The sequence below is a fragment of the Notolepis coatsorum genome, assembly GCF_963971535.1.
Source record: "Notolepis coatsorum genome assembly, chromosome: 17".
Taxonomy (NCBI): domain Eukaryota; kingdom Metazoa; phylum Chordata; class Actinopteri; order Aulopiformes; family Paralepididae; genus Notolepis; species Notolepis coatsorum.
The window spans coordinates 77,582,104-77,595,284 of record NC_140181.1 but is presented as its reverse complement, the minus strand read 5'-3'; the positions used below and the strand labels follow the sequence as shown (position 1 = coordinate 77,595,284).

Here is a 13,181-nt window from a genome sequence, read left to right as displayed (position 1 = left end):
TCAGGTGAAAGGTCACCCGTCAAGCTCCCCATGTATTTGTTGTATTGCTTTCTTTGGTGAAATGCCTTTCTTTGGTGAAAATCAGTCATAGGCGTCTTACTGTAGTAGTTGAGGTTGCGGACCCAGTTCTGGTTGGGTCGGTCCCGACCTGTGGTTTTGGGCGAGGGAGGTACCGGTCTCTTGGCCAGAAACTCCTCAATCCATGTGAGCGTGGACAGACTCTGACTGGTGATGAGGAGAGAGAGAGAGAGAGAGAGAGAGAGAGAGAGAGAGAGAGAGAGAGAGAGAGAGAGAGAGAGAGAGAGAGAGAGAGAGAGAGAGAGAGAGAGAGAGAGAGAGAGAGAGAGGGGGGAGGGGGAGAGAGAGATGGAAGAGAGACAAGGGGAGGGGGGAGAGAGAGAGGGAGGGAGAGAGAGAGAGATGGGAGAGAGAGAGAGGGGGATAGAGAGAGAGAGATGGAAGAGAGACAAGGGGAGGGGGGAGAGAGAGAGATGGAGAAAGAGAGGGAGAGAGATAGAGAATACATACATGTTCGATTAAATTTATAAGCAAATAAGTATCAGTAATTACAGCCAGTAGGGAAGAAACAGCAGTCAGTGACAGACAGGAGAGAGAGAGAGAGGGGAGAGAGTGCGAGAGAGAGAGGGGGGGGAGAGAGACATGTTCAGTCAAATTCTAGCGTCCCTTGAGCAATGACATGTAATGAATCTCAGTCACTGTTCAATCTCAAGTTCAAGTTCAAGTTTCTTTATTAGTTGTCATACAGAAGTATAGAATACTTTTATACAAAATTCTTCTTTCTGTTACGCTCCAGAGACTGTGCTAGACAAAAATAGATAAGTATAAAATAAAATAAGTATAGCAAGTATAAAATAGAAGTCAAGTACGTAGACACAAGTGTTCAGTATGTACATATGTACAATGTTCAATGCAGAGTAGAAGTAACTGAGTTACCATACAATATACTATACAATATACTAATATACAATATACTATACAGTGCAAAGCATAAATGGGATGAGGTACAATTTAGGTACAATTTACAGTAAGGTATAATGAGGTATGGGTTCTAGTGCAAATTCTTTAACAATAAATATAAAGTGTGTTTAGGTGTTCTAAAGTGTGTAAAGTGGGTGCTGCAGTGAGTTGTTTGTTTAAAGTGAGTGTGTGCGTGTGGATGTGTGTGCTGTGAGTGCATTTGATGGTTGTTACAGTGTTATTGTTCGTTGAGCATCCTGATGGCCTGGGGATAGAAGCTTCTTCTGAGTCTTTCTGTGCTTGCCATGAGACTCCGGTATCGCTTGCCTGACTGCAGCAGTTCAAAGAGGCAGTTGTTTGGGTGGCTGGAGTCTTTGATAATTCTCTTAGCCTTACCCATGCACCGCTTGTTGTAAATGTTCTGGAGAGTGGGAAGCCCCCTCCAATTGTGCGTTCGGCTGAACGGGCCACTCCCTGTAGTCTGCTACGGTCTTGTGCGGTGCTATTCCCAAACCAGGAGGTGATATTGCCAGTCAGGATGCTCTCTATTGTACATGAGTAGAAGTTCTTAAGGATCTTCTGACTGACTTGGAACTTCCTTAGGCGCCTGAGGAAGTAGAGGCGTTGCCGTGCCTTCTTCACAACACTGTCAATGTGTGTGGTCCATGTCAAGTCCTCGGATATGTGGACTCTGAGGTACTTAAAACTGTTCACTCTCAACCGGTGACCCGTCGATGCTGAGGGGGCTGTAGTCCCTGACCCCCGACCTCCTAAAGTCCACAATCATCTCCTTTGTTTTGCTGACGTTCAGGGAGAGGCTGTTCTCTTGACACCATCCCGCTAGGACCTTGACCTCTTCCAGGTAGGCCCTCTCGTCGTTTGCAGAGATCAGGCCCACCACTACTGTGTCGTCAGCAAATTTGATGATTGTGTTGTTGTTCCGCTGTGCCACACAGTCATGTGTGTACAGGGAGTAGAGGAGGGGACTCAGAACACAGCCCTGGGGGGACCCTATGTTGAGAGTGATGGATGAGGAGGTGCAGTTGCCTGCGCTCACCACCTGGGGGTCTGTCCGTCAGGAAGTCCAAGACCCACTGGCAGAGGTCATAGTTCAAGCCCAGGTCCCTGAGCTTGGCTATGAGTTTGGAGGGGACTATGGTATTGAATGCTGAGCTGTAGTCGATGAACAGCATTCTCACATAGTTCCCCTGCCTCTTGTCCAGGTGTAATGCTGCTGTGTGCAGCACATGGGCTATGGCGTCCTCCGTGGACCTGTTGGGGCGGTATGCAAATTGCAGGGGGTCCAGGTTGATGGGGAGGGAGGAGCAGATGTAGCCCTTTACTAGCTTCTCAAAGCACTTCATGGCTATGGAGGTGAGAGCTACAGGGCGGTAGTCATTGAGGCAAGCAGGCTTGGATTTTTTGGGTACAGGGATAATAGTAGACTTCTTCAGACAGGTGGGGATGACAGCCTGTTCCAAGGACAGGTTAAATATGTCAGTGAATACCGGGGCCAGTTGGTCGCCACAGACTTTTAGGACGCAGCCGGGGATACTGTCCGGTCCTGCTGCCTTCCTGATATTCACTTTCTTAAAGGTCCTCCTGACCTCATGTTCTGTTACCCTGAAGATTGAGTCTCCATCAGCAGTGTCCCCCCCCCCCCTCCATTGCAGTGGTTCGTAGACTGGTGTTGTTATTCCCAGCCTCAAACCTTGCATAGAAGGTATTGAGAGATCATTTGCTAAGGAGATGTCACTGTTCAGCTTGAGGGAGGTGCCTTTGTAATCTGTCATCGTTCTGAGGCCCTGCCACATAGCTCTAGAGTCAGCCTGTTCATATTGGAGTTAAATTGTATCCCTGTAGCGCCTCTTTGCTTCTATTACTACTCTCCTGATGTTGTATCTCGCCACCTTGTGGTCATTCATGTTGCCTGCCACAAGCCCGGCGTTGTATGCTGAGGTGCACGCTTTCCGAGCCTCACGGACGGATTTGTCCACAGTCTTGACGGAGCGCACAGATAGGCAGCCGGTCGTAGCAGCGCCAAGCTTTTCTTGGGGCTTTATACGCTTGTGTTCCGACTAACCACAGATGAAAATCAATGACAGAAATCAATTACTTCAAAGCTGCCTTCCTTTCCACGAGCGGGCCGAGGACTCATGGCTTAAGAGAACTGACCGGAAAACACACTCCGAAATACCCCCAAAATCAATAGTTCCAAATGGCTGATTCTCAGGCCTTACCTGAACACCAGGATCTTGTCTCCCTTCCTGACACTCTCCTCTATGATGTGGAAAAGCAGCACCATCTTAGAAGAGTTCTCCAGGACCCCCGTCTTATAGTCGCACATGATGTCCCTCGCCTGCGCAACAAGAGGATACAGAATATTATTATATATATATAAAAAAATATAAAAAATGTAACACTTTGAGTGCCAACAACGAGATTTCTCGTTAGTTCATGCCAACCGTTCAGTGCCAACGAGACGAGAGATCTCGTTTTTGATCATTTTTTTTTTTATTTATTAGCGATTTCCATTCATATTTCATCAATCTAGCCTCACGTTACCACTGGGACTCTGTCTGAGCTCCATTGGGAAAATACCGCCCCCTATCGTCTCTCCGGATGGTACTGCACCCCTTTGGATTGGATTGAATGAATAAAAAAAATCCTGCTTCCACATTTTACTTGTCAGACAAGTAACCCGAGACGATCGAAGTCATTTCCGAGCCGCAGAACAGCGGAGAATGTGTGTTTACAGTACCCAGCGATCAATAAACGCGATCGATATTTGGAATGGCGATCAGGAATTGGAATAATCTTTTTGGAGAACATCTGATCTGAGGTAAGGAATCTATTTGACCAGTCTTGGGATAATCAGAGCTTTTTTCACCTATATATCAACGTGGGCCCTATGTGTGTGTGTGCGTGTGTGTGCTGATCAGGAAATGGATCATCGATTTTTCAGCCCGCTTCTATAGCGTTTTTTTATCTACTTTTTCTCCCCGTTTTTCTATTTTTTCTCCCGTCCCCAATTTCGTATTGTCCAATTCTACCCTCCCCTGTCTCGAACGTTGTTAGGCCATGCCTCCCACAAGCCGGCTGCAATGTGGACGAGGCCTTGCATCACGTGTCCCCTCCGGTACTCGAGGAGGCAGCCGTCGCATCTTTTCACCTGCACAGCGCGATCTCTCAGCGGCGAGGGTCTGCGTGGGAGGGACACGCCGCCCTCGTTGCTTCCTGATTCTACTGTGCAGGTGCACCAACCAACCTGTAGGAGTCGCTGTCCACAATGTCCGATCCCCACCCACCAGCTTCCCACCCCCTAATACTGCCAATTGTATTAGTATGAACAACCAGCCAAGCTGGTAGCAACGCCGAGAGCTGGGCTCGAACCCAGCATCTCCTGCGTTGGTGGCGAGCGCCTTGCCCACTGCGCCACCTAGCCACCATACTCTCGATAATCTAGCGTTTATTTGAAAACGATTCATAAATAGGCCGAAAAATGATTTTTTTTTGTGTATTCCAGTATATTCCAGTAAAGGGCGATTATCACAGAATCTTCTGAAATTTTCTGGAACTTTCATAAAACAAGTGTTTTTCAAAACGGTATAAAACGGAAATGAACCGATTAAAAAACAATCCGTTTCGACAATGTTGACTGCAAACAATGACTTGTTTTGTTTACATCAGGGTGAACGCTGTTGCATTTGCAAATATGAGAGCTCTGTCAATTGATAAGCGACGGCCATATTAGACACATAGCCATAATTTAAGATATAGTTTATGCATTCGCAAATATGAGAGCTCTGTCATTGAAGGCACTTGTCGCGGCTCATGCGCATGCGCGGGGGTAAGCGATAACTGGCGGCGATAAGGGGGGCGTGCTAGCGTTGGGTCACGTGGGCTTAGTGGCCAATCAGAGGAATCCGGAAACCGAACAGCGTTGTAGAAGGCAGGCGCTTCCGGGGCACCGGACCCGTGGCACGGAGTGTTCAAATGGAAAAATCAGTCCTCTGCGTTTAACTCATCCTAACTATTTAGGAGCGGTGGGCAACCACAGTGCGGCGCCCGGGGACCAACTCCAGTTCTGATGCCGGTACCGTGGTCAAGAGTGTGTACCCAGTATGCATGTCTGTCATGGTGTGGGAGGAGACGTGGAGGAGAACATGCAAACACAGCAAGGCCTCCTGCTCGGGTTGGAACCCAATGCTTTCTTGCTGTGAGGCAACAGTGATAACAACTGTGCCAACCCTGAAGTCAGTCACTTGGTCACTTTTGTTGGCTATTGTTGGGGAATCAATACCGATATTGTCATATTCAGTACCAGTTCTAAAAAATATATTGTGTTTTAAAATGCCTTTCAGTAACGATTAATGCACATGCTATGACGTAATTAAAATATACCCATTCAAAAATGCCTTTCAGTACCAATTAAAGCACATGATAGTATGTAATTTAAACATACCCATTCATAAATGCCTTTCAGTACCACTTAAAGCACATGATATGTTATTTAAACATACCCATCTAAACTAACTGATGGGGAAAAGCCTTGGTGAAGAGGTGTGTTTTTAGAGCGGATTTGAAGGTGTCCAGGGTTGGGGCGTTGCGGATTTCGGGGGGGGGAGAGAGTTCCAGAGGGTAGGGGACGCCATGCTGAAGGCTCTGTCCCCAAAAGTCTGTAACCTGGTGCGAGGGATGGAGAGACCTAGATCAGAGGATCGTAGGTTCCGGGATGGAGTGTACTGGTGGAGGAGATCAGACAGGTATCGGGGGGCGAGGGCATGGAGGGACTTGTAGGACTTGAGGAGCAGGAGTTTGAAGGTGATGCAGAACTTGACTGGGAGCCAGTGGAGGTGGATGAGGGTGGGGGTGATGTGCTGCCAGGGCTTGGTGTGAGTGAGAACCCTGGCAGCTGAGTTCTGAACATACTGGAGCCTGTCCAGGGCGTTGCTGGGTACCCCGAACAGGACTCCATTACAGTAGTCCAACCGGGAGGTGATGAATTAGTGGATCAGGGTCTCAGCCACAGAGTCTGAGAGTGAGGGTCGGAGACGGGAGATGTTTTTGAGGTGGTAGAAGGCAGACTTGGTGACGGATTTGATGTGGGAGTGAAATGAAAGTGTGGAGTCAAGGGTGACGCCCAGGTTACGGACTTCGAGAGACGGGGAGATGGAACAGCCGTCAACGTGGAGGAGATCTCCAACCTTCCCGAGCAGTGCCTTGGGGGCCACAACCATGAGCTCTGTCTTTTTGCTGTTGAGTTTCAGTAATTTGGTTGACATCCAGGTTTTTATGGCGTGGAGGCAGTTGACTACAGACTGTGGGGGGAGCTGGGAGGATGGTGAGGTGCTGATATAGAGCTGAGTATCATCAGCATAACAATTAAAGCACATGATATTATGTCATTTAAACATACCCATTCATAAATGCCTTTCAGTACCACTTAAAGCACATGCTATTATGTCGTTTAAACATACCCATTCATAAATGCCTTTCAGTACCACTTAAAGCACATGCTATTATGTTGTTTAAACATACCCATTCATATGTGATGACCTGATTGGCTTTCTCCTGGAGCTGGTTGAGACTCAGCCCACCGGGGTTCTCCAGGCCCTTGGCCTTTTGATTGGGCACAGTTGGGCAGCGGGCGTGCCCCGAGGAAGTGATGTCATCGACGTCCAGGTCTTGCTCATTGGCCAGGTTCTTCTGTAGTAAGGTCTCATACAGCACGTCTGGGTGGTTCCAGATCTATAGAGAAATGTATAGAGGAAAATAGTTAATGATGCAACAGTGAAACATAACAGTGCCCCAATCTGGGATTTCTGGAATCGCCCCCGATTCAGACTCCTACTACTGGAGTTGAGCCAAGTCGACTCGGAGACTCCAGCGTCCGAATTGGGTGCATTTTAGCCATTTTGGAGTCGCTGCTGACTTAGACCTCGGTGCAGTAGGAAAGAGCTTCTACATATTGCATATATCTGGAAACAGTTTTGGCGACATTACATTGACCTACACTACCTTCCTAACCCTAAACCTAACTATAAAAAGAACATTCTAATTCTAACCTAAACCTAGTCTTAACACTTTGACTGCCGGGACACGTCTTTAGACGTCTTTGCTGGCCATGCTAAAGTTGCCGGGGGACGCTGTACGTCGTCCTTATATCAATATTTCAAAAATCTGCGATCGGATTCATAATGTCCCTCCGCTGGCCTGAGATCCACCAGCAGGACCCACTGAGCTCTCTGGCGGTTCAGGAGCGTCATCTGGTGGCCGATCGGCGCAACCGCTTAACAGGAAGCGCAGTAGAGGTTTTGCTGGTCGGCCATATTACTTCCGGGCACTCGGTATAGGTTCCGGCACTCTAGCTAGTCACACTACATAGCGATCGATTGCCAATAACTCGATAAACAACATGATTTGGACGTATATACCATTATACAAGCTGGAGATGGACCGGGTAATAATATATCCCATAATGATAAAATTTCTACTCGACGATGATCGCCCAACGGCGCGCGGAGACTGGGGTGAGTTTCAGCGTGTAACGTTACCGTCTTCGATAATAACTGATATTATCAACATTTGACCCACATTAGATGATTGGTATAACGCTGCCCACGGAATTATAAACGCCCCCTCGCCCATCCGGTCAACATCAGATGACGTGTAGTAACTTCTAGAAGTACGTCTAGTTGGAATTTTTTATATCGCGCTGATTGCCATCAAACTGTATTTCATCATCAATATAATGCATTTGGGGCTATATATCACGTTCTGGAGAAAGCTGCAGAAAGAGATGAAAACATACTTATACATTAGACCATACTTTACTATGAATATGTGAATGAAAAAGTTTAACGTTGCTACACAATGAACAATACATATAGGACTTTGAATGGGCCCTAATAATGGCAATGTAGCAATAGAATTTAAAAAGTTATAGCCCTGCAAAGAAGGGGACTTTCTCCATAGACAAATAGCGCTGGCAATCTATGGTATATCATTAATTTAACCTTAGGCAACCAAAGTGTTAACACTTTCTGTGCCGTTCACGTAGTTCTACGTTTCTGTGGCCCGACCGTTGAGTGCCAAAAAACGTAGATCTACGTTTCTGTTTCGTTATTTCTTTTATTCGCTATTGCCATTCATAATCCATCGAGGCACCTTGTGCATGCCGTTCTGAATGTGTTTTCGCGTCTTTTCCTGGGATTACTCAGAATCACTCAAACTATACTCATATTCACCATGGTATAAAACTAAAATGTACGGATGAAAAAATTATCTGTTTCTTGCATGTTGACTGGAAGAAACTCACTGACAATCGACAACGTTATTAGATCCATAGCTATAATATTTAATATAGTTTTTAGCACTGCAAACACAGCATTCTCCTCATTGAACATATTGATGGCACTGATGGCCCACAGTGCCCCCTGCTGACTGGCAGTCAATGTGTTAACCATCGACTAAAAGTGAGGACAAGGTTTTGTTCCAACTGGTCTTTAGTCTGTAATGCAGCCACAATTTAGGCTAAGTCAGAAACACACACACAGACAGACACAGACACGGCCTACAAACATCACAAAACAAACTGGTCAGACTACTGCTTGGCCTTACTCACAAAACCCACCTTACCCCTGCACATTTTGACAACCTAGGATGGCTTAGAGTAGACGACAGAGTACAGCAACTTGCAATGATCCTGGTCTACAAGATACACTACACCACTAAGGTACCCATGTACATGTCGAAATACTTCCCAAAGGTCAGTGAATTCCACGCCCACAACACCAGAGGGAGTTCCACAAATCATGTTCAACCCAGATTCGGCTCAAACAAGGGACTAAACACGTTTCGCAATTATGCAACAACAATGTGAATCCCTACCCTCCTTCAAAACCGCTCTCAATGCAATTAGAAACTGGCCCCTGTAAAGGTCCAAATCCCCCCCCCCCCCCCCCCCCCAATGTACAGTTTCTTCCCCCTCGGATGTATATCTTTTTTATGATCTATTTTTACTACACAGTTCTGTATATGTTTGTCATGTATGTCATAAATGTCATGATGAATTGAAAATGGGGGACCCCGATGTAAACAAGACAAAAGTATTTTTCTGGTCTGCATCCTCTTAGCAGTTTGTTTTGTATTGAGCCGTACTGTATTGTACCCATTCTGCAATCTGTTAATAAAGTTTTCAATCAATCAATCAATCACCTTGCAGCAGACGCAGAAGGCCTTGAGTGGGTTGAGGCTGAGCCAGCCGCTGTTCCCAGCTTCTCTGAAGCGGTTCATGAACTCGGTGTAGAGGGCCCTCTGCAGAGGAGACAGACGCACCAGGATCACATGCTCCTCTTTAGAAGGCAGCTGGTCCTTCAGGAGTTCGTGGCCGCGTCTGGAAGAAAGGACACTCAACGTAAGGGTTTGGTTTAAAGCGTCAAGTCCAATTGTATCCGTCTAGCGGGAAACCCACAGTGCTTCACAGCAAAACGAGAATAACGATACAGCAATAGTTCAACTGTACATATATGCAGTGAAGGACCTCCACACATGTACACACAAACAAATGAGTTTTATTGATAACAATGCATGTGTTGTGCTCTTTGTCATGTCATATCAATAACAACTTGTTTGTACGAGGAAAGTTCCCCCGATAGAGACTATTGAAGTTACATCATGTTATTCTATTTTAAAAGTTACAATATGTTATTAGACTATTAAAGTTACAATATGTTAGTATGATATGTTGTTACAGGAACACGCCAACTTTTCGGGAAATTTGCTTATTTGCCATCTACCCTGGAGTTAGACAAGCAGATACATACCCTTTTCTTCTCTGTGCATGTATTAGGCTTAGGGAACAGAATATGATAGATGTTGTTGAGCCTCACCTCTGTACGAAGCCCTCCAGAAGGCTGTGTAGAACGTGGCTCCTGTACCTCATCAGCTGCATGTCGTGTGGCGTGCTGTCGACACACTGGCCGTTCAGCATGGGGCGCTCAAACATGTTACTGAACTCTTGACGTGAACCTGGGGCGAGAGCGAGAGACAGAGTGTGTGAGGGAGAGCGAGATGGTTGGTTGGCAGTCAAACGTGAAAAAATAACATACTTTTAGGTAATTCTGTTTTAACTTTTTTCCAGTACATGAAACAGTTTCTATAGGCAACTTAGACCATCTAATCTGAGGCAAATCTGATCCTAAATCAGATTCTTAATGATGATGGCCGGGACACAGTTCCATCACTGACTAAATATTATTGAAAATCATTAGCTCATATCAATAAATATGAACACGCACCATGCGTGACTAATACATTAGGTATTGACAATATTGCCCGTCATATCATAAAGCATCACTAAGTATGAATAAACATGATCATGAACGGTACCTAGGAAGTTGGGCCGGACAAAGTCCACCATGCACCAGTACTCTGTCAGGTTGTTCTGGAGCGGGTAGCCAGTCAGAACCACGCGCCGTCGTGTCCGGACGTTCTTCAGGGCCTGGGAGGTGCTGGCCTGGCAGTTCTTGATCCGGTGGCCCTCGTCGCAGATCACCACGTCTGGGCCGGGCCGGGCCAGGGCTTTCTCCATACCTGGGGGGGGGGGGGGGGCGGGACAGAGTGGTAATACAGTAGTATTAGTATTAATTCATAGAGTGAGTGCAACATACTGTAAAAATAATTAAAAACCATTAAGTGTTTATGTTCACCACAGATTCACCCATATAAGATCTCCATAAATAAAATAAAGAATCAAGAATTTCACGAGGATCTGGTTTCATTCTGCTTCGTTTGGCCTTTTATTAATCTTTCTATTCTTCAGTTCTTAGACTCTCGCTCTGAAAACCTTGCAGCTTGTAACAGATTATTTTTTACTTTAACAGTAACCTAATAGTAAACAGCAGCAGTGGCCTAAAGGTTAGAGAAGTGGACTTCTGACCGAAAGTTTGCCGGTTCGATCCCCTAGACTGGCAGGAGAAATCTGGGGTCGGGCCAACAGTGTCGGACTGTGGTTGAACAGAGAGGCTCCCAGGTGTGAATGTGTGTAACTGTGTGAGTGTGAAGCTGGGTGTGGCCTCGCTCTCTCCTTCCCTCTAACTAAGGATGGACAAAACTCACTAAATGACTATTCGATGGTCACTGGGAACTATTTGATTACTAATTGCAAATGATTTAGTTTTTACCGTACTTAATTTGAACGTAAACAGGCTAACGCTATTTCCTGGAACAAAAGCATTCATTCCGAAAGTTACATTGTTGATGCTTGAAATGTCTGTGCTTCCACGTTAACGTATGGTTTTGTTTTTAGTTAATAGCGAACGGGAGATAATCCAACCAGCTGCTATCGTTGCTAACTGCTAACACTAGTGCACCAAGCTAGCATATTTCCGGGAAGAAAAGCATTCATTCTGAACGTTAAGTCCCTGATGCTTGAAATTTGTGAACTTAGTGAAATAACACAGCAAACGTACAAAACATTGCAAAAGGTTTCAGACAAAACTATATTTGCATAAATTAATCTATTTATTTGTATAATTTAACGACTATTCGAAAATCGATGCCCAGCCCTACCTCTTACCTTTGAGCAGTTCCTGCTGCCTGTCGTCTTCGTCCAGGTCGATGATGACTGGCCCCGCCGCCTTCTTGCTCTTCTTCTTCCTCCCAGCGGCATAGCCCTTCTTCAGCGACAGCAGGCGGTACATCTCGTAGCCCATCAGGAGCACGCCTCCCTCCCGAGTCCAGTCTCCCACCACTCTCGCCCTGGAGGCCATCGTCCTGGAGGACAAAAGACATGTTTATTAGTATACTTCATCAGAAGGGATGAACAATTGATTCAAGATTGATCAAAAACATATTTTGATATGCCCCCCCCCCCCCCCCCCCAATGAACATGAAAATAATGACACAAAATATCATCCCCTCTTATCAACCCTTTATTCTCGAAGACACGCTGACGTCATGAGACCGCCGTCATCTTGGTATTGGGGAAACAAACGGATTTCGACGATCAAATGTATGCATTGAGCTCCGTTTTTATTACATGTTTTATCATATTCTTGTTCATTTCATAACCTTTTCATGTCATTTGTTTTGAAAATATTGAGGCCAACATGGCATTTCACTATTTCGAAAGCCTTTCTGGTGATTCTAAGGCGAGATATGAGTCAAAGCTCGTCCTGATTGACTTGACATCATGTCCATACAAGACACCTGCAGACCATTGGGAGAACAACCCAAAGACATGGCCATCTCTCGAATACCCAAATTGAAGCTGCTGTGTTACGTTTTGTACTAATAACAAAAACAGAAATCCAAATCGCAAGTTTTATATAATACCAGCAGAGGCATCACAGAGGAAAAAGTGTCTGGTGGCTAACGTTAGCTATGTTAAACCAGACAAATAGTAGCTACATGTTAAGCTAACGTTAATTACATCATATCGAACCGATAGGAGCTTATCTTATCTCATCTAATCTTACGTGGATGTTTGATCAGGTAGTGGTACCATGTGTGCCACTACCTGATCAAACATCCATGTAAGATTAGATAAGATAAGCTCCTATCGGTTCGATATGATATAATTAACGTTAGCTTAGCATGTAGCTACTATTTGTCTGGTTTAACGTAGCTAACGTTAAACACATGGTACACTGGATCATTGAAAAAACACCAGGAACTGTTTGTAAAATACAGGTGGATGGAGAAAAACTTGAACAAGTGAAGGAGTACATGTACCTTGGAAGCTGGATCAGTGAAGGTGGAAGAGCTAACATGGACATTAAGAGAAGAACCGGAATTGCAAAGGGCGCATTCTGGAACCATAAAGAATTATTGAGAAGAAACATAAGTTGGAAAACGAAGACCAGGATTTTGGAAACGTATGTTATGTCAGTCTTTTCATACGGAGCAGAAGCATGGACGCTGAATGAAGAGGCAAAGAGGATGATAGACTCTTTTGAAATGTGGACACTGAGGAAGATGCTGAAGATAACATGGAAGGATAAGATCAAGAATGAGGAGGTACTGAGAAGAGCGGATATGCAAGGGGGACAGCTGCTGGAGAGGTTGAAAAAGAGAAAGATGGAGTTGTGCGGGCATGTTCTGAGAGGATCCAGCGGGGAGATGTTCAAGAAGGTGGTGATGGGGAAGGTGGATGGAAAGAGAGGAAGTGGAAGACCAAGAAGAGGCTGGGTAGACGA

General features: G+C 45.6%; 1 protein-coding gene across 1 annotated transcript in view; it reads right to left on the bottom strand.

Annotated features, from left to right (window-relative positions):
- The window catches only part of LOC311244091 (helicase ARIP4-like), a gene marked incomplete at its 3' end in the record, with an annotated part of 91,153 nt that overhangs the window by 18,763 nt on the left and 59,209 nt on the right, over positions 1 to 13,181 (bottom strand). Inside the window, 7 exon segments of the mRNA XM_084333502.1 lie at positions 101 to 225; positions 3,219 to 3,337; positions 6,520 to 6,729; positions 9,199 to 9,376; positions 9,873 to 10,011; positions 10,372 to 10,575; positions 11,561 to 11,757. Coding sequence (XP_084189628.1) covers positions 101 to 225; positions 3,219 to 3,337; positions 6,520 to 6,729; positions 9,199 to 9,376; positions 9,873 to 10,011; positions 10,372 to 10,575; positions 11,561 to 11,757 — 1,172 coding nt within the window.